The sequence below is a fragment of the Emydura macquarii genome, unplaced genomic scaffold, assembly GCF_026122565.2.
Source record: "Emydura macquarii macquarii isolate MOO-44397 ecotype Brisbane River unplaced genomic scaffold, CSIRO-AGI_Emac_v2 contig_3506, whole genome shotgun sequence".
Taxonomy (NCBI): domain Eukaryota; kingdom Metazoa; phylum Chordata; order Testudines; family Chelidae; genus Emydura; species Emydura macquarii.
This window is the reverse complement of record NW_027133643.1, coordinates 5465625-5490146: the sequence shown is the minus strand read 5'-3', so window position 1 is coordinate 5490146 and position 24522 is coordinate 5465625. Positions and strand designations below refer to the sequence as shown.

The window sequence follows — 24522 nt, the reverse complement described above, 5'->3', positions numbered from 1 at the left end:
CTTCAGGTTTGGGGCTGTCTGTAAGCAAGGATAGGTCTGCCTCCCACGGCTTGAGCGAGTGAGAGACCATCTGCTAGGATAGGTTGTAACCACATCAGCCACACCATAAGGAGCTCATTCACCGAATAAGGACTTGGAATGGTTATCTCATTGCAAGAAGTAATTGTCACTGTTCACACATTCTCACCTTCTAATCAATGGTTGTGAATAGGCCTCAACTACTCTAACTGAATGGACTTTGCTAACACCTACCCTCCCCATTGTTGTTCCTTACCCTTGGATGTATATATATACACCACATATCTGATTTCTGTTTCTTGAATCTGACAAAGTGGGTTGCAGTCCACGAAAGCTTGTGCCTGCAGAAATTAAATTTGTTAGTCTTTAAAGTGCTACAGGACCCTCGTTGTTTTTTGCTGTATACAGACTAACACGGCTACCCCTCTAGAACTTTTCCCCTTTGGTTAAGAATTTGTCTGGCTTTGTTTTTTATGGTATCTGTGGTGCAGTAAAAATAAAAACAAGCCTGGATTTTTGCGTGACATTGTACATTAATTTGTGCGTGTGAATTAACAGCACATTTGAAAACTGGGTTATTTATAATAGGGTTTTTCATCTCTCCCGCAAGGAATGTTTTTTGTTTTAAATAGAATCCTGATGGTAACATCTACCCACTGTGACAACTGTGAAAGCAGGAGAATTCTAAGGCATAGCCATCTCAAGCATATCCCTTTAAAAAACTTCAGCCCGCCCCCCCATCAATAGTTTTTCCTTACCTAAGCAGAAGTAGGGCTTTCAGTGTGGAAGCCAGTGATGAATAGATCAGATGTGTGCATTCACGCTTCATAGTCCATTTTAAAGGTAACTGTTTGTTTCACTGAGTAGGTTTTATCTGAAGGAAAAGAACTAAAACAGAGACCTTGGAGCATGACCCACATTAAATAGAGAGTTTCTTGTGGAGATCCCCTGTTCTGTTTGCCATCAGACAACATCCCTGTGGCTACCATAGCAGTTAATTACTAGGAAAGGTAATATAAGGAGAGTATTTTGGAGACAGTATTTTATCCACTGATTGCAGTGGACTGCTATGGATTTCAGGGATCAGGCTCTAAGAGGGATGATCAGTGTGGGGCTTCATTTAATGTCCTTCTTCATCCATTTTTCTTGTTGTTCCTTTTTGTCCCTCTGCCCCCGCACTAGTGTCTGGTCCTTCTGTCCCCCTGCAGATGCTTTCTGGTTCCCTTTTCACATACTTTGGTCTCAGGAATCAGCTCCTGCTCCCTCCTCACAGAGCAGCAGCTTGAAGCAGAGACCGTTGTGTTTCATCCTCCCTATTTACAGCTGCCACTACAGGTGTGCAGGCTCTTCGTTGCAAAGAAGAACCTGAGTGCCTGTAGAAGCACCTGGAAAGACAGAGGAGGCATCAGTGTCATGGCGTTGACCAGTTAGCTGCAGCCCATCAGTGAATGCTCCAAAGACCTCAGTCTGAGAAGCTGCAGTAACTGAACTTGTCTTTCTACCCCGCCCCCACATGAAAGTTGGGTGTTGGGATCCATGCTTTTCTATGGCTCTGGTCCGCACTGAAAGCACAATCAGCAAGCTACAGCTGCATCACCGTTGTTGGTAGCATTGTTTCCCCAGTCAGTGTGGTCAGGGATTTGTTTTAGAACCACATTACACGAGCAGTGTGTTAAGAACGTGAAGAACTCTTAGATGCACAATAGTGAGAGGACTTAATTGTTTAGTCTTGATCTAATCTGAATGGGAGCAAGGTTACTCCCTTAGGGCTGGACTGTGAGGATAGACCCAGCCCTGAGCAAGGCGTGGTACCTATACTGCATCAACCCAGAAGTAGCTTCAGCAAGCTTTGGGACAAAGCTGTCTGCATCACCGTTTCCTCTCTGCTTCCTTCTTGCTGCTGGGAGGATGTAGTTTACTTCTCGCCGTCAGTCACTACCCACTAGGAGCTGAAAGCCTGGGCTGTGGCACCAATGTGGCAGTTGTGTCAAGTAATCAACCACCTGAGCAATCTCCTTTATGCAATCAATGGAACTGTGGCATGCAAATAGCTGCAGAGTAAGGGTGGTGATTGGCTGGATTACCTCTATCACAATGGGCGGGGACTCTTGGCACTACGTGGATACATGCCTTGCTGTTGCTGCACGCCACAGGGGTGTGATGCGTAAAGTCAAATTGACTGAGAACTTAAAAATTGGACAGTACCAGACCACAAAACCCAGTGATGACTCAAGCTGCTTCTAGCGCCCCATGCCAACATTTTAGGTGTCAGAGTGACACACACAATGACAATCCTGGAATTTTATTATAGAGAGTCATTCCCTTGGTCTAGGAAGGAAATAAGCAGGCAAATAGCACCACTCATATGTTCCTGGACCTCAGAGCCAGGTCACCCAAGGAATGTTCTTACCCCTTGCTGTGGGCACTTAATCCAAATCATGGTCCAGCCCCCAACAGCTTAATTGAAGCGTTTTAGAAAGTGAAACTAAATTCTAGTACAGACAGGGCTGCACAGAGCTTTACTGGGGGGTTGGGGCAAACTCTGAAACTGAGGAGCCCCCACCCTCCCAAAACAACCACTACGGAGGGGAGGCCCTGGTGGGAGGTGGGGATTTTTGGAACTAGCCCACCCTGTACCTACGTGACAGTGATAGCTCCTATCCAGGGGGCTGGGCTTTGCTTCCCCCTCTGGGCATTGCAACCTGGCACATGGGGTCACAGTGCCACTCAGGGGTGGCCCAGCCACCCCTCCATCATGAGCAAATTTGAGCTAATGGCAGTGCAACCTGCCCTGCAGGGTTGCAGCATTACTCAGGTTTGTGCCCGGTTGCAATGCCAGTCAGTGAGGGAGCCATTTCAAATAAGAGGCCCAGAGCAAACTCTCTCTTCTCCCTACTGCTGGGCAGCTCTGAATACAGGCCAGCATTGCCTGGACTCTCAGGGAAAGGACGTCCTGCCCTTCTCTGCCACTCCAGGGACAGGAATGGTGACACCATCAGAGGTGGGGAGGAGGCAGTGATGACAGCCTGTGATCTTTATACACATGAGTGGCCAGTCGCACTGAACTCAGCCCTTAGCAGCCAAATGGCTGATGGAAAAATCAACACTGAAATAACCGTGATAGTGACTCTCTTTCCTGAGTGAAAGGGCCCAATGATTAACTTACCTGAGATGTACAAAGATGGGATTTGATAATCCAGATAAGGGACACAGTGACAATGTTGGGGTGAGAAAGCATTCATAACACAAGCCAAGCATCCAGCAAAGTCCTGGGCAGCTACTGCAGAAAAAGTCTTCCCCATAATAAATGCACTTGCCTGGCCTTGCACTCCAGAACTAACATATATTGTAAAATGCTTTTTGAAAGCAACCAGAGGAGGATACTTGCCACTGTCTATGGGATGCGGGTGAACTGGAGTTCTCTGCAAGGACCCTGATTACTCTGTGCAGGGTGTGAGAGCAGGGAGTGAACACGCCTTTGTCGTGGCAGCCATCTGTGCTTGCCCTTTGGGCCTCACTTTCCTCTTGCTCACACTGGCCTCAGTGGAATTACTCCTGATTTACACCAGTGAGAGATCAGAATCCAGCCCCAGTGCCTGCAGGTTAGAGCTCCCCATCCTCATCCTTAAGGTGTCAGGCATTTCCTGGAGTGGCTCCTGAGTGTGGGACTTGCTTCCTCCTTAAATCCAGCCATGCTCATATCCCACCTCTCTGATAGAAAGCAGTGTCCTTTTAGACTGATAATGTTGGCTGTCTCTTCCCCCCTCTTTTTGCACTACTTTCATTGTAATGTTTTACTTTGTTGAACAGCTCCAGGAGCTTTATGGGTAGAGATGAGGGATGCTTTCATTGATAATTCTATTAAGCATGTGGCGGCCTCTGCTGGTATTTAGAAAAAAGTATTTTATTAGTTTCAGACTTTGCATAAGCCAGTTCACTCCACTGACTTTAGTGAAGTGGCATCTGCTTGCACCAGGGTTGAATTTGGCCCAGTGACTTGAAATTCCGTCACTGAACTGTCAAGAGAAAACAGTCTGACTACAGAAATATGCTTCAATAACACAACAGCTGGACGTAAGTGGCCCAAAGCGGCCACCTCACAATGAAATCAACAGCAGCCTCGATGTTAAATTTCCTTCTTTTCTTAGTTTAGAAAGATCCTTACCATCTAAAAAAGAAAACTCAAGATGGGAAATTACAAAACATATCTGATGTTACCTACTTCCCAGGAAAAACAGAGAAACAAGGTGGGTGAGGTAATATCTTTTATTGGACCAATTTCTGGTGATGAGAAAACTCCCAGGAAAAATACACTGCTGCTCTGGTCCTCAGCTGCTATGAATTGGTGTAGCTATATCAATTTATACCAGCTGAGGATCAGACCCTGTGTATTTAAGCTTAATGTAAACATTAGGCCTTTCTTTTTCTAATCACCAATACCATTTCCCTGGTTACATTGTATTATGTCATACATATATATATATATATATATATATATATATATATATATATATATTTCCCCATATAAGTTTTAATGTCACTTCACCAAGTCATGATGGCTTAGTGAGTTACTGTACTAAATCTGCATGTTAAATTATTATTATTCAGTTCTAGTAACCCCTATGATTGGCTAGACGTTTTCCAAATGGAAAAGGAACTGCTGCTGTCCTGATGGTCCCGTCCTTGCAAGCTATAGTCAGAGTACGGGAAGGGCTACAACAAATTAGTAGTGGCCAAAGATGGTAACATAAGGTTAACACGCTTGATTTTTTTAAAACCCTCATAACATCACCCCTGGATTGAGTCACAATGTGATGTTCATGTCCACTAGTTAATTTTTCAACCTCAGTATCTTGCTTGGCTCCTCCAAGCCATGATATTTGTTCCATGGGTTACTCCTTTGCCAACTTCTGGTTCTGTTACTAGATGCTATTGAGTTACACCAGTGCAAAGGGACCCTTCACATTCAGAAAGAACAGACTGGTTTTGTTTTTAATACTTACAAGTGGCCTAAGTGATTTATAGCATGTGAATCACATGCTGCCAGGTGAGCTGCCATGGGTATGGCAAGTGCCATCAAAGGACAGAGGACCCCCCCAGCCCTGCTGCTATGCGACACTCCTCATGGGGGGGAGAGGGGCTCTAACAGTAGGTACAGAGTTGTCCCTCATCCTCATAGGGGTGGAGTGGGCATATCCTCTGGGCTTGCCCTGCAGGGGAATGAAAACACCCTGGTTTAGAACAGCCTTCAGTCTGAGTGGCCCCGGGCAGCCCATGAGACAACACAGAGTGTCAGTCAGGGCCCAGTGTCATCCCTGCAGTCAGATTGGACTGTGAGCTGCATGACGGGTCGCAGGCACCCTGACACTGCACCCGCACCGCGTGACATGGCCTCAACGGGTGCGCGCAGCATCCGTGCCCAGCTCAAGCATCTCTCTCTCCGCACATCCTCATGGGTGGAGGAGGCTAACGGCGTGTCCAAATGGAGGTGCACGGAGAGAGACAACGCCACCGCTCTGCGCAGACAGGGCCGGATGGGCAGCGCGCGGGGCCGACGGAGTCCTATCGCCCTGAGCTGGGGGCTGGGTAAGTGATCTGCAGGTGCACAGCAGCAGCAGCCCGTCCGGCGTGCGTGCGTGCGTGTACGCACGCCCAGGTGTGCGCGTGTGCCAGTGCAGGTGTGCACCTCTACACCTGTGATGGGGGTGCTAATCTGTGGCCATGTGCGCGCGTGACCCGTGTCGGGGGAGGGGGCGGGTGTATGCGCACCCCTCCCCGCCCACACACGCGCGCGCGATGCGCCCACGCGGCCCTGCCCCCACTTCCCCAGCCGGCCGCGTGGGACCGGCGCGGGGCTCCGGCCGCCGCACCCCCCACCCCCGGCCGCTCTCCAGCCTGTCAAGCCGCGAGCCGAGGGGGGCGGCGCAGCCCTCCCCTTCCCCGCCCTGACTGGCTCGGGGGCCGGGCTAGCTCCGGCGCTGCGGCAGGGCAATGGCCCGGGCTGGCGTCCGTCAGGCGGCCGGCCCCGGAGCGGAGGCGGGGGCGCGGCTGGCTGCTGGGCGCTGAGCGGCGGGAGCTCCGGAGCGACGGCGGCGAGGGGCTCCCGCGGGGGCGGGGACGGAAGGAGCCCGGCCAGGTAGGCGAGCCGGGGCGGGGCGGGGTGTCCCCAGCGGCGGGCGGGGCTGGGCTGGGCTGGCGCGGGGTTGTCCAGAGGAGCAGCCGCCGCCGCTTCCAGACCGAGCTGCTGGCCGGTGACATCTGCCTCGCCGGCGCCTGGGCCCGGGACCCTCAGCGGCTCAGCCCCAGCCGGGCTCCTCCCCCCCCCCCCGCGGGCACGGGCTGCAGGGACCCCGCGGCGGCTGAGCGCGTGGTGAGAGCTCGGCGCTGCGCAGCGCGCTACGAACGGCCGCCGCCGGGCTGTGTGCACGAAAACCGCGTTTCGGCGTGTCCGGGGGGGCCGGGCCGGGTGCGGCGGTGACTTGCATGGTTCGACTGAACCGGACCCAGCCTGCAGAAAACACGGCACGTTTGTCTGCCCCTCTCCCCTACGCGACTGTGAACCGACCCGCGGTGACACTCGGAAAAAACCAACCAACCACCTTTAAAAGCTTAACACCCCCCCCCCACCCCCCCCCCACACACACACACCCCCGACAGCCACAGAGCCCTCCTCGCACGTGCCTTTCCATCCCTGCCTCTGTGATCCCGGACGGGGGGAAAGCGCCGCTTTACACTTCATCGGACAGTCCTCCAGGATTTGTTTGATTAAACACCAGGAAACCTCTCTCTGAGCCTGTATTCATTAACCCTGTAAGGTTCCCAGCGTTTGCAAGCAGCCTCTTCTTTTAAACGACTGGCTGGCTAGCATGAATGAAGGGATCTGATGTTAGACCTCAAGTTTGTAGGATATTTGTAACTGTTGTTTCCATTGCTTTAAGAATGTAAAGAGGGTCCGCTTCCATGCCATGTGACACTCCTTGTGCTGTTTTGTGTAGGAGATAAGCAAGGACCCCTTCCAGCAGAGGGACACAAATATGCACTATGAGGTTGCAGAGTTTCAGAAACCCAGTACCAGTGCAGCCTTCTTTGAAGTGATTGATAAATGCCAAGTAGTGCCTATGAAGGAACTGCCACAAGTGACTTGTTCCAACAGTGGTAAAGCTTTTTTGAATTCTCAGATGTCCTTGAAAATAACTGTCAACAACAGCAGTAACAATACAGAACCGCAGCAAAGTCCACATGAAATGTCAGTGCCGCTGCTAGATTTCATCCCCAAAAGACCGAGCATATTTGAGAGGCTTCCGATCCTTCAGAGGACACAGGAGTTCCGATGTCCTAAAAGCTCCAAAGAGTATTTCCAGCAACAGAAACATCAAAGCATGAAGGGTGAGTTATAAAATGCATGAACTGAACAACAAACAAACAAACACAAAAAAAACGCAACAAAAATTAATCCATAACAACCTTTTTCTTTCTGGTCCTCAGGATATATTCTGAAATGTTTATTTAACGCTGCAGTTTTTTTTTCTTTCCACCTTCTTAATGCAAGATAATATAAACCAGACTTTTTCTGCAAATGGACTGCATAGAGTTCTTGATATGTTTCAAGAAAATCTTGAGACAAGCATCCTCTTTAATTTCCTTGAGCAGCTTCTTCTCAGTTTTGGAAAGCACACAGGGAATGGTCATTTAAACTGTCATTGAGTGGGTCTGCTCACTGGGATGAACTGGGCTAGGTCTTATTTCATACTGTTCTTGTGGCTGAAAATAAATGCCTAGTTTTATTGAATTGTTTCACTGCAGTTGTTTGGATTTGTACGTTAGATATTGAGAAGGCGGGATTAACATTATCTGTAAGCAATCCAAGGATTCCTGATGTCTGAGAGGCATTGTATAAAATCAAATTATTTTAGTTTAGAAATGCATCTTTTCATCCGTCTTTCTTAAAGTCAATAATTTATGGCATTAAATTTGGTTGGAAGTTGATTATTTACACCTGTCCTTTTGAAATTTGAATATGTTAACTTATCAAGGTTCAATTTTAAACTATCCCACTCTCTAGATAATCGCTAGAGATATACATCTGTGTTCTGAGGGATTACAAGCATCTCATCCATGTTACAATGCCACACACCTAGACAGATGCACATGGATTATTAGAGCAAAGGCACTCTTTTTTCTATAATGTTCACCACAAGGTGATTTCTCTTTGTATAAAAAACCTGTGGAAGTGTCCTCTGTCTAGCTGGTGTAAGATACTTCCCACTAGGAATTGCACCTATTTCTTTCCTTTCTATTGAAAATTAAAGTAGACTGTTCACCTATGGACTAGAAATGTTTGTTTTTGTGAGCTTTCACCTAGGGTAATGGACCCACTATATTCATTCATCTCAGTCAAATGCAAACTGGAGCAATGGGTTATGAATAACCTTCATGTTCTCTAGAGCTGCAGCATTCCCCTTCTGATTAAAGATTTCCCCAAATTCAGCAAGGGTGAAATTTGTCTACTGCACACAGCCCAAATACATTGGATTTGCAACTTGGTTTGGGAATGGGGGAGCTCGCAGAGCCGTAGCACACCTATGCTGCATTTTTTACTACATAGGCTGTGGAAAGGATGCATCCTGCCCACTCTTCCCTTCCCTCTGCCTGCCTGATTGTGGTGCCACCAGCCACACCCTTGCTGCTTTCCCAGCTTGCTGTGGTGCTCACCACTGAGGGGGCTCTCAGTCCTCATATGGTTTCCCTACACTCCCCCCTTTGGAATAGCCGAAGTTTCACTGTGTGTCGGCTTCCCTGTAGTAGAAAGAAGTGGGGCTGCGGAGAGGACCACAAATTCACCTTAACTGATCATACCGTCTTCCCTTGCTTCTCCAGTCATCACTGGAGTTTATTCCTGTTGTAAAGCATCCAGTTTCTCCATTTAGGGCCTAAGCCTACAGATGCTGAAGCATGAAAGTAACCCGTACTACTCACGTGAGTAAAATTATCCACCTACAGGTTTGGGATTGGGCTAAGGTATGTCCATCTCATGAATAATGCTGGCATGTTGGATTTTTCCAGTCTGAGTGGTTCAGCTATGCTATTGGTTAAGACTTTTTAACGCAGACCAGAAGCTGGGAATAGGGGAAATGAAATGTTGTTGGGGATAGATCCTAATGTCAGATGTGCGGCTTGTGAAGTGACAGCAACTGTGCACACAAAGTTGTGCATTTTTCAAGATCTCTTGCTGTGAGTCTCACTCTCTTCCAATAATAATATTGACATTTATAAAGCACCCACTTGACACTCCATAAACAAGGAGATTGGGGTGCTGCTGCTGCAAAAAAAATTGCCTATTAATAACAAGACCCACCTTATAAAATTAGATAATAGAATAATCAAATAATATACTAAATTTGCCATCATTTGGCTTTTTTAAAAATTGCAATGTGCTGTGTAAGCATGCAGACTGTGCCAATGGCCCTGGAAATAGGCTAAAGGGAAAGACAAGTATATGTGGACCTGATGTAAGAAACAACCAAGAAATCGGAATGAGAGGAAAAAACTTTAAATTTACCCTGCAGAGGTTTTCAAGGGGGGAATTGGTGACAGCTTGATTTCAGACCATCACACAGTGGGTCTTCTGCACTTCAGAACTGCTTACAGAATAACTCCCTCTTCAGTCTGGGTTAAATTACAGAATATACGCCTCCTGGTTTAGGTTTATCTCTATTTGAAGGGTGAGAGTAGGGGGTAAGGGCCCTCTTAACATAAGCTCAAACCATTTTTATAGTTGTCTATAAACATTTTTGCCAAATGTGGCTTTAATTTTTTTGTTTAAAAAAAAAAAAAATCACAAAGATACTGCCCCATTAATAAAAAGCACAGCTTTGAGGCAATCTCAGTGGGAAGAAGCAGCTTGCTGTTGCAATGTGCTCTGTGTCATTCCTCCGCTATTGTGCAGTATTAAGTCTTGATTCTGCAAACACTGCCATTCCTGAACAACTAGTCTAATTGAACTCAGTCTCAGAGGGACTAGTCATGTGAGTAAAGTTACTCAGGTGTGTAAGCATTTGCAGCCTGGGACTGTCTATATTTCAGCAAAAATGCAGACCTTTTTAAAAGAGAGCTTCAAATTCTGTTCCTGTTTGGCAGTGATTTTTATTTTAAATGTGACACTTTGCCCAACCTCTCTTTTGGTGTGACTGGCTATGCTACACGCTAAGTCCTCCTTGTTTTACCTCTGATCTCAGCGGATTGCAAGCTGTAGTATTTGCACCCAAACAGTGTTCTCTTAGAGGCACTTGTGGTCCACTGGGCATAGAATAACTGTAATAAAAGGTATGAGTTACTTTACAATATTTTCCCGAGGTTATGTGGTTTTGTTGTATTTGATTTACTTTAATGCTATAATATGTGATTTGCAGGGGTAGCACAAGGCAAAATAATAACTGATTACACAAAAAATACTCAAGGTTCGGAAAGGGAAGAAAAATTGCGACAAAATTCTGACATCAAGATCTGTCCAATGTGTTTTTAAAAAAACAAACATTAAACAGTTTTGATCATTACAATGAAATGCTCTTTTTCCAGATGTATGTAATATATTGGATTCATGAATCATCCGTATTAACTCATGAAATGATACTTCTCCTGTCCTTTGTGCCGTCAGGGAAAATACTCCCCACCGCACAAACTTTTTCAGTAGCCACTTCAGATACTTACTTAAATTAAGAGACAATAAAGTAGCTTAGCCTGCAGTAATTGGTTGCTTTCTTGATGAGGGCCATTATTATATGATTATTTAAATAGCGCCACAGATGAACATAGCTCTGCATACTAGCAAATTTGCATTTAAAAAAGAACAAGGGGCCAGATCTTACACTACCTTACTCATGTAAGTAATCTGATGATGACTATAGTGAGGCTGTCTTTACTGGATAAGAAGAGATTTGCAAGACTGGGACAAAAGGTGGTGCAATACAACTAACCCAGTTATTATACAATATATTAGATATACTGATTTGTTCTTATTGGGCCTAATCCTGTAACCCTGGCTCATAGGAACAATCATTATTTACCAGAATAGTCCCACTGAAGAGAATGGGATTTCTTGCATGATTGAGAATTACTCATCTGAGGTTGGTGGGTTGCAATTTTAGACCCATTTTTTATGACAATCTCCATATTTACTCAATTTCCTATATAGTATACAGTGGTGTTTTTTATCACCTCATTCTGATTCCAATACAAATCCAGCATACTTGATATTTTGGGAGCACTGTGGTTTTGAATAATCTCTTACAATTAAATCTTATAGTTTTTTTTTTATTAGTTTGGAGTTTGTGTGAGAATATTACATAATATAACATATTATCCTAATTTTTATTTATGTATTTATTTATTTATATCTGGGCCCCCTCTGGAAAAAAGGGAAGAAACTGCAATTGAAATCTCATTTGCTTTAGGTCATTTTAGGTAAATCTTAATTTTTTTCTCAAATTAGCTAAAACTCTTATGTTTCCAGTAGAGAAAATAGTTTTCAGTTATTTGCTGCTGAAGGAAATTCCTATGTGATTTGTGTTGTGAGGTTGGAAGTCACTGAATCGAATGTGCCCCTTTCATAGATTTCTAAATGCTATTGCACCATTTTAAAAAAAAGTGGATTTAGTTGCATCCAGTTTTTTAGAATTACCTTTTTTATCTAGTGATGCTTAAAGAAACACAGAATAATTGGCAAATAAAAAACTAAAAGAACTAACAGTATGTTACGTAAAGGCTACAGCAACTATAATGTAAAATCATAGAGCTTTCTGGTTTAGAAATAAATAAGCTGTTAGAAAGATGATGGTAGTAGATATCACTTAGCAATTATATATGATAATGAGATGTAAATATTTCAGTCAGAAAAATGAAACTGATAATTCAAATGATATATTTTATAACATCTTGTGTTCTACTTGAAGGAATAAATTTAAATGATTGAGTTACTTATTTTGGCTTTAAAATGTTATATTGACACATGGAATGAAAACTGGGTTTACAATGTACTCTGTTAAATGGGGTGAGAAGAAAATTATTCTTCCCTTTTCCCTTGAAAAGAATATTTTATTGTAAACTAAAAGTTAATTTAGGACCTCAATCCTGCAAATACGACTTACTTTTGTCTTGCGAGTCATCCTATTGACCTAATACTCAAACTGTTTTAAATTACTCAATTCTTAAATAGATCTAAATGGCTGTTCTCATTTTAGGGTCCAATCCTGCAAACACCTATACATGTGAGATGTGTGCTGAAGGATTTTTAGTAGATTTAAGACTGTGTTATAGAACTATTGAAAGAGTATGTTTGTAAAACTGCTGATCTTTGAAAAAAATGTGAATGTCTTCTGCAAGAATGCACAAGCTATCTTTGCACAAATTCAGTCATAAGGGGGCTCTGAATAAACTTGGACAATTATTCCATAGACTTTGAGAATACTTGAAACTATTTAATGCATGATTCTTTGACAAATTCAAAGTGGAAATAAAGTGTAAATTTTAAGATTGAGGGTAGTTAACCATTGGAACAATTTACCGGGTCATGGTAGATTCTCTGTCACTTACAATTTTTACATTAAGGGGTGTTTTTGTCAAAGATCTGCTGTAGGAATAGTTTGGGGAATTATAAGGAATAATAAGTTCTATGGCCTGTGTTATACAGGAGGTCAGACTAGATGATCACAATGGTTCCTTCTGACAGTGGAATCTCTGAATAGTACTTTTCTTCTACAGAAAGAGATTCACTTCCGTAACAATGAGCAAAGATGTGCAGTAGATTATTATTTAATTGTAAGGGTGAAATCCTGGCTCCATTGACATCAATGGGAGGTTTGCTATTGGCTTTGATGGGGTCAGTATTTCAGCCATAATAATATTGTAGATGTACCTTACACTGTCAAGTGTGCTGAACAAGTATCAGCCCTTGCATTAAATATGTCGGTAAACTTGGAAGTGAAATAACCAGGGAAAGTGTTTGTGGCAGATTTAAGGTATTGTAGGTTAACTTCCATGTTTGATCAGTACGAGGATTACAAAATATTGGAGAAATGTAACTATACCTCTGTTTTAGTGCTTTTTGAAACACATTTAAGATGCTTACTGGGCAATTAGAGAGGGATTATGGATGCAAATTGCTGCATTTCATACTCCAGGTTTCTATCAGTACATGTCAATAGACCAGAGAAGGCACACAATCCGGCAATCATTTCACAGTGTACGGTAACTCCTTTTAATATAGGGCTGGTTTGTTTACTTTATTTCTCAGCCTCAAAACTTTATTCCCCAGCACACTGTTGTAATTTATAAATAAAAAAAATAACTTGGATCAAAAGCAGGGTTGGTGTTTGCTAATTCTCATACAGTGTAATCTTACCCTAAAAATCTGAAAGCAAGAGCAAAGACTTGTTTCTGAATATGACACAGCTGTTACCTCATATCCCGAAAATCCTGAACATTGGAATGAAGTGAACAAAATGACTGGTTGATGCCCTAAAATGGCAGGAGTAATTTTCGGTGTGGCATGTTAAAATCAAAGACCATTTCATCTAAGTTCAATTCCAATTCTACCTTTCAGTTTCAACTTTGAAGAATAGTTGCCAAGATTTTTTTTCCCCCCACTATACTTTAAGGCATTCAGTATGTGAAACCCCAGAGGGTATCTCCTGCTTTCTGTTTGCAGAATCCATGCTTCAGTGGTAACCTGGCACATGGATTTTTTTTCTTTACTATGGTTAATTTAGGTTTATGAAATGATTATTCATCATTGTTGATTATTGGGAAAACTGAGTTGCCAGAAGTGCTATGGGAAATAGATCCAAATTCTGCCTTCTAGCTTTTCAAATTCTGCCTTTTAGAAGTTAGGAATTGCAGGAATTTACTTATTCAGATTGTCAAAAGTGATGATCTAATTGTCTCTCCTTTAGATCATTGTATTTGCATAAATATAATAATGTAAAGTATGTTTAGCTGTTAGTATCACAATATCCGAATATTTCTTTGATTGCTTTATACAGTTAACTAATAAAAAGCATTGTAATAGAATAAATCTCATCAGCTTTGTCTTAAGAGTGAACTAATGCAAAGCATTTCAAACAGCATTGGATTCTTGCATTCAAGGTTTTTCCAGTGAAGGAGGGGGAAAGATTTGTGGGTATGAGAATGCATCAGTCTTTCTGGAATAAGGAGAAAGCAAATATATTTTTATGGTTGTGTTTTTTGTTTTTTTTTTTGCACATTTAAGCAGAGGAAAAAATGGCCCTAAGTAGATATAAGCAAATACTGTAAAACTGACTTTTAAATACAGATCTCAATTGTTATTATAAGCTCTTAAGGGGCTGGAGATTTAGTTTATTTTGGAACATTGCTGAACTGTATGAAATGTGTCTCTGGGGGGTCAGGTATTTTAATACCTAGTAGAAGTTTGCATAACAGTAGATGATGTATTTTGCCTTCCAACATTGTAAATAAATTACACATGCTGCCTTAGACAGAGTATCCGATGTGTAAATCAAAGGCTAATTTTTTAAATTAAGTAATATTTCGTAACTGGGAATTAAAAAAAAAAAACAAAAACCCATATAAGAGCAAGATTATATATGACAATACTCAAGCCAAGAAATTTCCCAGCAAGACATGGAGGGCCTTTAGTTTATTTTAAATATGTGCCAGTGATTCATTGCTTTTTCACAATTTGCTGTGGTTAAGTAGCTTAAATACTGAAGTCAACAACCCTTGAGGCAAAGAAAGATAATACACTTAGAATTCTATCGTAAAAATGAAATTTGATAGCTTCCACTTTCTAAGCCTACCTAACTCTCAGTGCAGTAAAAGGAAAATAGCATTAAATGTATTTATTTTTTTTGTTTAATGTATAACATAATAACCTGCACTTCAGATAAGAAACAAAATAGTCTGAAACAAAAGAAACAAAATGCTGTTAAATACTTCATGCTTAACACAGCCCCAATTCTTTTATAATAAGTTTAAATATTAATTCTGTGGAATGTCAGATGCCTAAAGCTAGACATTAATGATCTGCAGTTTCAAATATCTAGGAGTGGGTTTATGGAACAGGATATTTAACTGGCAGAGATGAGTAGCACATTTCAGAGTTATCAGGACACAGACGACAACGCATGATGACTTTTAAAGTCATAAAATAAAGAAAATTGTTTTAGTTGCACAGGGCTTGAAGATCTTAGATTTAACTATTAATGTGGAAGAATAGCAGAGACTTCTTATGTATTTCATTTCTAGATCTGCTTGTTTTGATTTCTCTCTCCTGCCCTTCTCTAAATCAAAGCAGCTGGCTTTGATTTAACCTGAATCCCACATTGAGGGCAAATGATCAGTCACTCACAATTACTGTATGTAGAGCTCTTCGCTGGAACATCTCTGTAGCGGAACACTACACGAAAGAAAGCACCAAATGGGACTGGAATAATGTTTGAGGAAGGCGGCACTCTGGGTTCAAAAGGCCTCAGTTCACCACAAAACAGATCTCTTCACTTATCCTTCTTTGTGCAAATCCTGCCTTTCTCCCGTCTATGTTTGGCCAGGTGTGGTAGGGAGAATGTCACAGTTTGTGAGGATACAAAAGACATTACCATTTCATTTCTCAGTGTTTTCCTCTAAGGATTTCCAGCATGGGATTTTCATAAACACTCAGGCCTGGGCTATGCTACAGAGTTTGGTTGACATAAGGCATCTTACGCCGACCTAACTGTAAGTGTCTGCTACCCTAAAATGTCACTCCCACTGATGTAACTCGTCTGCTGAACTAATTCGATAACTCCGCTTCCATGTAGCACTGAGGTTGATGTAGCTAGGTCGACACAGTGTCAGTGTAGACCCTGCACTGCTTGCATCGACTCTTGCTGACTTTCAGAAGCTGTTCGCTGTCCAGAATGCCTCCCACTGAGAGTTAAATCTGTGCAAGCGCTCCTGGCGAGGACATGCACTGCTGACAGGAGGAGCGTAGCGTGGACATGCAGAAGCAATGGGATTACTGCACTGGTTGTCCGTCGACGTAAGTTAGGTTGACTTAATTTTGTAATGTCGACTTCCCTCAATGGTGGCCTGACAGTGCTCCCGACTGAAATCAAAGGCAGTTCCACCATTGACTTCACTGGGAGCAGAGTTGGTCCAGCGCTGAGCGCTTTTGAAGATTCCACCTTCCGCATAATATACGGTCTAGTCCTGCTCCTATATCTGCTTTAGTGGTAGCAGAAGCAGGCCTGTATTTGAACTCTGGGGTAAGGCTATCAGCAGCTCCATGTTAAGCATTTTATTCCCTGCTTGGGCCTCACATGATCCTGCTCAGGCCTTCACCCTCTGTGGATTGCATGCTGCTAGAAGAGCCAGAGCACAATCAGTTCAATCTGCAGTCGTTACTTGGACCCAGTGAGACCCAGAGCTGGGGAAAGAGTCAGTGAAGGGAGAGATGGGACAAGGATCATGTCAAATGAAGTCAACTAGGCCAGAGTAAATAGACCCCATAATAGAAGAGGATGAAGGGGGTCTGGGTTCTATACCTGGCTCTGTCACTGAGTTGCTGGGGGGCCTTGGGCAAGTCTACGTACACCCACCCTGGTTTTACAGATGGGGATAATGGTGTTTGCCCTCCTTTGTAGAGTGCTTTGAATTCTATAGATGAAAAATGCTGTGTGATTGCAAAGGGTTATCTACCATCATTATCCAAAAGGGTTTCCAGGAAGGCAAGAACTCCTGGTCAGACACCCCCCTTGTGCTTCCTGGTACCATCCATGCAGTTTGCCTCGCTCTTGCGGGAGGGGAGCTGAGAGGTAAAGAACATGTCATCACGCCTAGTTCAATGCCCAGCAGTTCAAGTTGTTAGAAATGAAGTTAAGAATTATTGGAAAGTGGACTTAAAACGGCTGAGTATGGCCCGTGGAGTTATTCTCCTTCTTGGAGAATTCTGCCCTCACCGAAAGCTTGCAGAGGTGACTCCGCTACCCCCTGCATCAGTCTTCCCTCCCTCCTCAAGAGTAAGGGGTGATCCACCACACCTGGGTTCCACTGGTGTAGGGTCCCTCGAAGAACCCCATATGCCTGTGGTGTAATTCAGAGCTACTCCCCTGCAGTTCTCACTTGCATTGAAGCTGAACAGCTTGGGATCGGAGACCTACTATTAGCTTCCTGATGGCCCCATCATTTAGTCTGAGCAGGGTTTGGATGCAGCTGAGAATCTGTTCCACTTAGTTCCTAAAGAAAACGCAGCACTAATCATCTCTCTATCTAGATTCTTATACAACCCTGACTGCTGTAGTGTCAGTGTCTTCAGATTTGATTTATATTTAGTCAACAACTCAGAGGGATTGATTCTACTTTTCCTGACTGGTGTAAATCTGGAGTAATTCCATTGGCTTCAGTCAGTTTCTCCAGGTTTACACCAAAAGTCAGTGGAGTTACACTGGTGTAAATGAAAGCAGGATCGAGCCCAGAGGATCTAATCTGCAAAAGTTCCTTTTGTGAGCATGGAATGGAATTACCTTGAACTGAGCAAATGATTCGCAGCATATAATTTATTTGGAAATGTTACCTTTTATTTTTCCTTCTGCAAACTGTACACAAGCAGCTCAAATTGAGTTATTTGAAAAGATTTGCTGAATAATAATTTGAAAAGATTTGCTGAATAATTTCCTGGCCTGTAGAGCTGTCATGGAAAATATTCAAAATCTGAAATTCAGGTTATGTTGGTTGGTTTTGATTGAACACATTAGTCACATGGTACATCCTCTCTTTAGTGCATGCTATCAGGGAGCTCTTAGACGGAGGTTACTGCTGTGAGATTGCTAGTTCAGAGATCATTCTTTTTGGATATTTATTTAAAACTTGCTGTTTCCACAAACATTTTGCCTAGTGCCTATTTTTGCTAGATGAGTCACAAAAAGCGAATGTAAAAGAGCTCAAACCTGGAAAGCTGATGCAAGCCTGTTCAAGAGCAATGTTTTGTAATATTAACTCACTCTAAAATAAGGCTAAAGATGCAGCCGCAAGCATTGTAATCCCAGCACTATGAAGACTCAGCAATGCCTCTCTGCAGATTAAGAGCCTTGGTTTGGGAAAGTCAGGCTAAGAAAGTCTTGGGAATGTATTAGAACAGGATTTTGAAGACATTTGTGTATCAGGAAAGGTGACCTACTGTTTCACTGTAATGCAGCATGATTTTCTCAGGATGGGAGTAATGTGCTTTAGGCATCTTTAGTTTCCGAAGGGTGGGGGTGTTACTTTTTACAGCAAAGTTCTGTGCCAGCTACTGGAGGAATTGCTGGGGGACCCACAAGCTAAGAACACAAGTAGCCCAGCTAGCACTGGAGGTGATAAGGGTGTTTTTATATATGGTATAACGGCTTCACAGTAGACAGATTGTGCCAAGATGACAGGAAGACAGCTTCACAGCCTAAATAATATGAGACTCAAGAGAAAACGTGACATGAAAAATAACTCCCAATTTATAATCAGCTTGGATTCAGGGAAAACTGAATCATTGTACCAAGTACCATCAAAGAAAACAACCAGAGAGGTTAGATGAGACTTTTACCGTTTCAGTCAACCTACAAATGCAGTGTTAGCTTGTTGAATAAACTAGATGTACTTTAAATCTAGTTACTAGATGGACCATCCTGGGATCCACCAAAGTATTTCAGGGTCTGCAGTTTGAAGAAATACTATGTACTGAGAGTAGCCACAAATTTTTCTGAGGCGCTATACGTATGCTGCTGTTATCTCTCGAGGCTTCCTACTGCACCCATCACCGTGGAGCATGATGATGAATTTTCTATGCTGGTGGTGGATATTTTAGTGAAGAAGCTAGATTTCCAGTGCCTTCTATCTTCTCCCAGCTGGTTCCCCCTAAAGAGACTCTTTCCATATTGCCTCCTTCCTGCCATTCCCTTTCTCCTTTGGTCTGCTACCTCGGGGTATTTTGAGGGGTCCTCAAAACCCTTCAGTATCCCTGTCTCCTACTATCTGCACCACTTAAACATCAGAGGCACCCGTTTCTCCCCCTAAATGCAGTGTGTGCACAAGGACATTGTAGGACATAACCATGTCTGGTTCCTCAATTGTTTGTCAAGAAAACTCCGAAAAGATGCACAGTAGAAAACAGACTGACAAAAGTGATGGGAAAGAGGGTATGGGAGAGCCAACAATGAACAGCTGGGCATGGGGATTATTGATCTTATGTACAAAGTAGTTGGGAGCTGTTTTATGGCATTCTGGGGACAAGCCATTGCAAATCCAAGAGTGCCTCTTGAGGGTAGAAAGGGCCAGCCATTGTTCTGAGGAAGGCAACAGACTCACCAATATTTAATTAGGCTAGGATTAGAATTATTCTTTCTCAGAGCATTTCATCTTCCAAATATAAAGAGGAACTGGCAGCACTACTGCCTTTTGTGTCTTACTCATATCTCTGAGCTCCCAGATGAAATATAGACAGTCCCTGGTGAAGGTAAATTACAAAGAAGCTTTGCATCAATGAAGGAGGTTTTGCAGCAGGAAAACAGTCTAGATTTAACAAGGCAGCTATTTGCCAATGTGTAGGAGAATCGAAAGGCTGATGTGAGCAGCATTTAAACAGCAATAAGAAAAGGAATCTAAAAATAGATAAAGCAATGTATGATTTAGAAAAGGAAGTGAATGTGTGCATGGTGCAGTCAGTATAAAAAGTGGTGGATGAGTGGTGAAACCCAAGTGTGAATTGCTTTAATAATATGTTACATCAAGAGAATTAGGGTGATGCAGAAAAAGTGGATGGTAGAAGTGATGTGCATTCAGCAACGTCACCAACACTGTCTTTTGGGACATGATGTGGGCTGGAGATAGCCATCAGCTAGTCCCACCAGAAGGTGCATGCACCACTGCTGCAGTAGTGTCTCCAGTAAACACAGCACCTCAGGATCCCCCATCCTGTTTCTCTCAAGGAGAAGCAGCTAAGGCCATTTCTTGCAATTTTTCAGAAGGCTTCCCCTGGTACAGGAGACTGTACCAAGGCCATTCCTTCAGCAACTTCTCTGAGACTGCCCGAACATCAGCACTTTGCAACAGCTCTGTTTACTTTCTACAAGCCCTTATCTTCCCACAACATCTTACAGCTCTTCTCTCACTGTCTGTTGTTGTTCAGGGCCTCTTCCCACAGTCACTGAGCAAGACGGCTCTTTTCTGAGGTGAGACTCACAGCCGTTCTTGTCTGCTCCATTCTCAGAGCTGTCTCTGTTACAGTGAGCCAAACCCTGTATTCCCTGTTCAGGCAACACTTCAGTGAAATTCTGTCAGCAAAGAGGTAAAGGATGGAAATAGAATGAGTGCCAACCGACATGGTGCCATGGAGAATCTGTTTATCAAACAAAACTGATAGTTTTTTAACAAGATCACATGTGTAGTAGATAAAGATAACTGTGCTGATATATTATATTTTGACTTCTGTAAGATAATTGGCTTAGTGCCACACGGCATTCCGGTGAAAGACTAACATGATGCAAAATCAATATGGCACATATTGAGTGGATTAAAAGCTGGCTAATGAATAAATATCAAGACCTAGGTATCAATGGAGAATTATCAAACAGCTGTGGTGTTTCTTTTGGGATCCAGCTGGGATCAGTTCTTGGCCCATCACCATTCAGTTTTTTTTAATCAATGACCTGGAAGAAAACAGAAAATAATTGCTGATAAAGTTTGCATATAACCCAAAATTATTGGGATGGTAATAATAATGAGGAAAGATAACTGCTACAGTGTGATCTGGCTCACTTGACTAGTTGGGAGCAATCAGACAATGTGCATGGTTCTCTACCTAGGAGGGAGGATGTAGACCATACTTGTTGGATGGGAGAGTGTGTTCTGGAGAGCAGCGACTCTGAAAAGGGCTTGGGGATCACTGTAGATAACCAGCTGGATATGAGTTCCCAGTGTGATGCTGTGGAGAAAAGGAGTAATGTGATACTTGGCTGTATTAATGGGAACAAGGAGATGATGTACCTCTGTATGCAGCACTGGTGAAACCTCTTCTGGAATACTGTGGCCAGGTCTAATGTTTACCACTTTTAAAAAGGTTTTAAAAATTGGAGAGGGTTCTGAGAAGAGCTACAAGAACAATCTGTGGTCTGAGAAACCTGCTTTACAATAAGAGATTCAAGGAGCTAATTTATAGCGAAGGTTAAGAGGCAGTTGAATCACTGTCTGGAAGTGTGCGTACAGGAAGATGATATCTGATACTCGATAGCTTTTTCATTTACCGAAGGCATAACTAGATCCAGTGGTTAGAAAATGAAATCCGCAAAATCCAAAATGGAAAGACGACACATTTTTGACTGTAAAGGTAACAAACCACTAGCACAGATGAGGTAAAGAAGATTGTGCAAGCACAGTGTGTGGACAGAGCATTCTGTACAGGGATTGGTTCCCGCAGAGTAATCAAGCTAATCTGCAAACATGTGATGCAATGTCTAGTTAAGAATGCATGTGTGTTAAGGGAAAGTTTTGCTGTGTAACTTTGGGTGTGTGGTGTGCCTTGTACCCACCACTTACTGTTGAGTCTGATTAACTTAGCATAGCTTTGCTGTGTGCCAGATAAAGGAACCTGAGCGATGACTCGGGAGTTGAACTGATTTCTTGGGTTCTGGAGAACTCGATAAAGTGTTCTCCCAGGACTGGGTGAGGATTCTAAATAAACTCAGAGTTACTTTCATTTTGCAGCGCGAGCCCATCTTCATGGACCCTCCTTCACCACTGCTTTCTCTGGCCTAACTTGCTTCTGAAGTCAAAGGGGCTGTGCACATGTTCAGGGCTTTGCCCATGTGGATCTAATTGCAGATTCAGGGTCTAATTTTAGACATGAGGTGATGAGTGATGGTGACAAAGTGTAAGGCAAGGATGGGCTTGGGGGGTGGGTAGGTGTGTGTGTGTGTGTGTGTGTGTGTTACAGCACTAAAATCATGCAGTTGCTCAGTGTAGGCACGTGTGCATCTTGATGGTGCAGTTAGAAATCATGAATTACTATTTTAGTACATATATGTTTCTAACAATTACCTTGTGATCTTTCCTCCAAGGTACCTTCTCTAAGGGTAACTGAGTCCCCATGCTGTTTTCTTGCTGGGTCTCTCTCTCAAGCAGACACTGTCAAGAATCCCTAACAGTGCCAGATGGTATGCAATAGTTTTGTGATGTTGCCCACTGTCCACCAGAGACTGTGCTGAGATCAATTAAAGCCTCAAGCCGGGCTTGAAGCATGGACATATCGCTGAAAGTCAGTTTTATCCTCTCATTGCCCCCTCTTATCAGAATATTGATACTTTTTTAAGTCAATGTCTTCCCTTTCTTTGCTGTCAGAAACTAAAACACAAGCCCTTCACCTTCTTCCCAGTCCAGAGATGATGTACTAACACAGTTATTACAGCAAACATTGTGGCCCTCTCACTGGTATGATGTTTTCTTTCTGTGGGGAGACTGAAGTACTAACTCACAAATAATATCTTTAGAAGTCTTATTAGTCACACATTTTTAAGACATTCCAAGATCATACCACACTCCTCCTGAGCTTGTCTGTTGCTACCAGTGATTCAAAGCTTAAAAACTCTCCTTTAGGTTTGATTTACTTTTTTGGTCCTAGGCACTTGTTATTCCTGGCAAATGCAAATTCAGTTTCATTAAAGAAAAATCTGTTTTACAGCCACGTGGCTCAGATCTGCTGTGCTTCTAATAATTGATGGCTGGTTTCCTTATTTCCTGCATTGTAGAAAAATAAGGACCTTGTTACACCCAAACAAGCCTGTATAAAGTCACAGTGTGAAACAGTGGATTGGGGGGTGCGGAACAGCTGTGGGCAGACTTTACAACATCAAGCCACAGTCAGCTGAGGGAACTGACAGACACCAATTCAACTCAAATTTGGGTGAGCTCTTTGGCTCCCTGGTCTTAGATTTATATCAGGGACACCTTCTCTTCCTGCTGGTGCCTGATCTGTTTCTGCCCACGTACTTGGCTGCTCTGAGTGTGCTCTGTTCCCTCCATTTGCTGTTTACTCCATAGAACTTTTGTTTACTGTGTCTGCTTTCTTGCTCCAACAGGCCAAGTGTGTGCTTTGGAATAAAGTGCCTGCCATTGGGAGCGCTATAGATTGAGAGTAAACACTTTCAGAATTTCTACAAGTGGACACATTAATATCAAGCTGAACTGTCATCATGGGGTTTTTTTGGGGTTGGATCAGTGATTTTTATTTCTGTGCTGGGCAAATGACTGGCCTTGGATGTCTGTGAAGTGCATCTTTGGGATGTGCAACTTGGTTGCAGACTGGGGTCTGGCTTTCATGTCATATTCTGTGCTTGTGTTTTTATAAGGTAGCCAGTGAAATCTGATACTACCCACATTCATTAAAAACAATCCATCACTTTGAGTGAGTTGTAATGATGTTCAGGGGTATGGCAGTGAAAGGGGCAGCCCATCAGATGCCCACTGCCCCATTATCAGCACCACTTCACAGGCCTTCTGAGGTGGGTATAATTCAGGGTTAAGGAGCCACCAGGCCAAAGTGAAGCTAGGTTTAAAAAAAATAATTAAAACAGCAGCGTCAAAAAGAAGGTTGGTTCTGAGTTTTTTGCCCATTGGGTTCAAACCTTCCTTGAGCTGAATTACTTTTAGATAGAGTAACTGAGTAAAGTCATTTAAAGGACTTGATTCTCAGAGGTGCTAAGCAGTTGAAGTCAATGGGATCTACAGCACCTCTGAAAGTCAGGCCTTTAAATTCTCTCAGTTGAGTCCTTTGGTATTTAATGGTACATCGTTCAGGCTTTTTATGATTCTCCTTTTATGGCATTGTACGTGTGTGTGTGTTGCAATGTTATTAATTCATTCCTTCCACCCTGTGCTTCAGCATACAATGCAACTCCATTCCAGGTAGATGGTTGCCTAGAACACTATGCCATGTCCTAATCTGCTGCTCCACCAAGGAGTCAAGACCTCGCAGAGTAAAGTAGGATTGGGGTAGTGGAGCTGCCCAAGGAAAATGTATCACACTTATTAATTCTACACTTTCCAGCCCTGAAATGCTCTCACAGGGACTTCCCTAGAATGACATACTCTGAAAATCCAGCAAAACTGGAAGGTTTTGTCAGTTTCCCTAGCAGTGAGATCTTTAGATTTCACAGCTTTAGTAGCAGAGCTCCACTGGCTCCATTCCAGCTGATACCGGCAGAATTAGCATAAGATGTGTTAGATAGAGCGTCTAAGGGACTTAGAAATATTATAGCTGCACAGTCATACAGCACTGATGAGTGGGGTCTTCTGGGCCAGAAAAACGTCTTAAACTCTTGAAGCTAGCAGGTGAAGTCTCTGGCACTGATTGGCCAGCTGAGGAGAGAGGTACTGATTGATCAGCAGTCCCTAGCTCCTGGATTTAACCTGGAGTGGGGGCCCATGTGGAGCCTCTTTTGGCTCTTTTCCAGCATCCTCAGCCAACCCACC

The 24522-nt window shown here is 43.2% G+C and overlaps 1 protein-coding gene across 2 annotated transcripts in view; it reads left to right on the top strand.

Moving 5' to 3' along the window:
• Positions 1-6060: 6060 nt before the first annotated feature.
• The window catches only part of GLIS1 (GLIS family zinc finger 1), a 258432-nt gene continuing 239970 nt past the window's right edge, over positions 6061-24522 (top strand). The window contains exons 1-2 of one of the 2 annotated variants that reach the window (XM_067535552.1): positions 6061-6154; positions 7014-7404. In XM_067535552.1, the coding sequence (XP_067391653.1) occupies positions 7053-7404 (352 nt within the window). In that variant the 5' untranslated portion in view covers positions 6061-6154; positions 7014-7052. Of the gene's footprint in view, positions 6155-7013; positions 7405-24522 lie in introns of those variants that run through there. The other variant, XM_067535553.1, reaches the window with a different exon arrangement.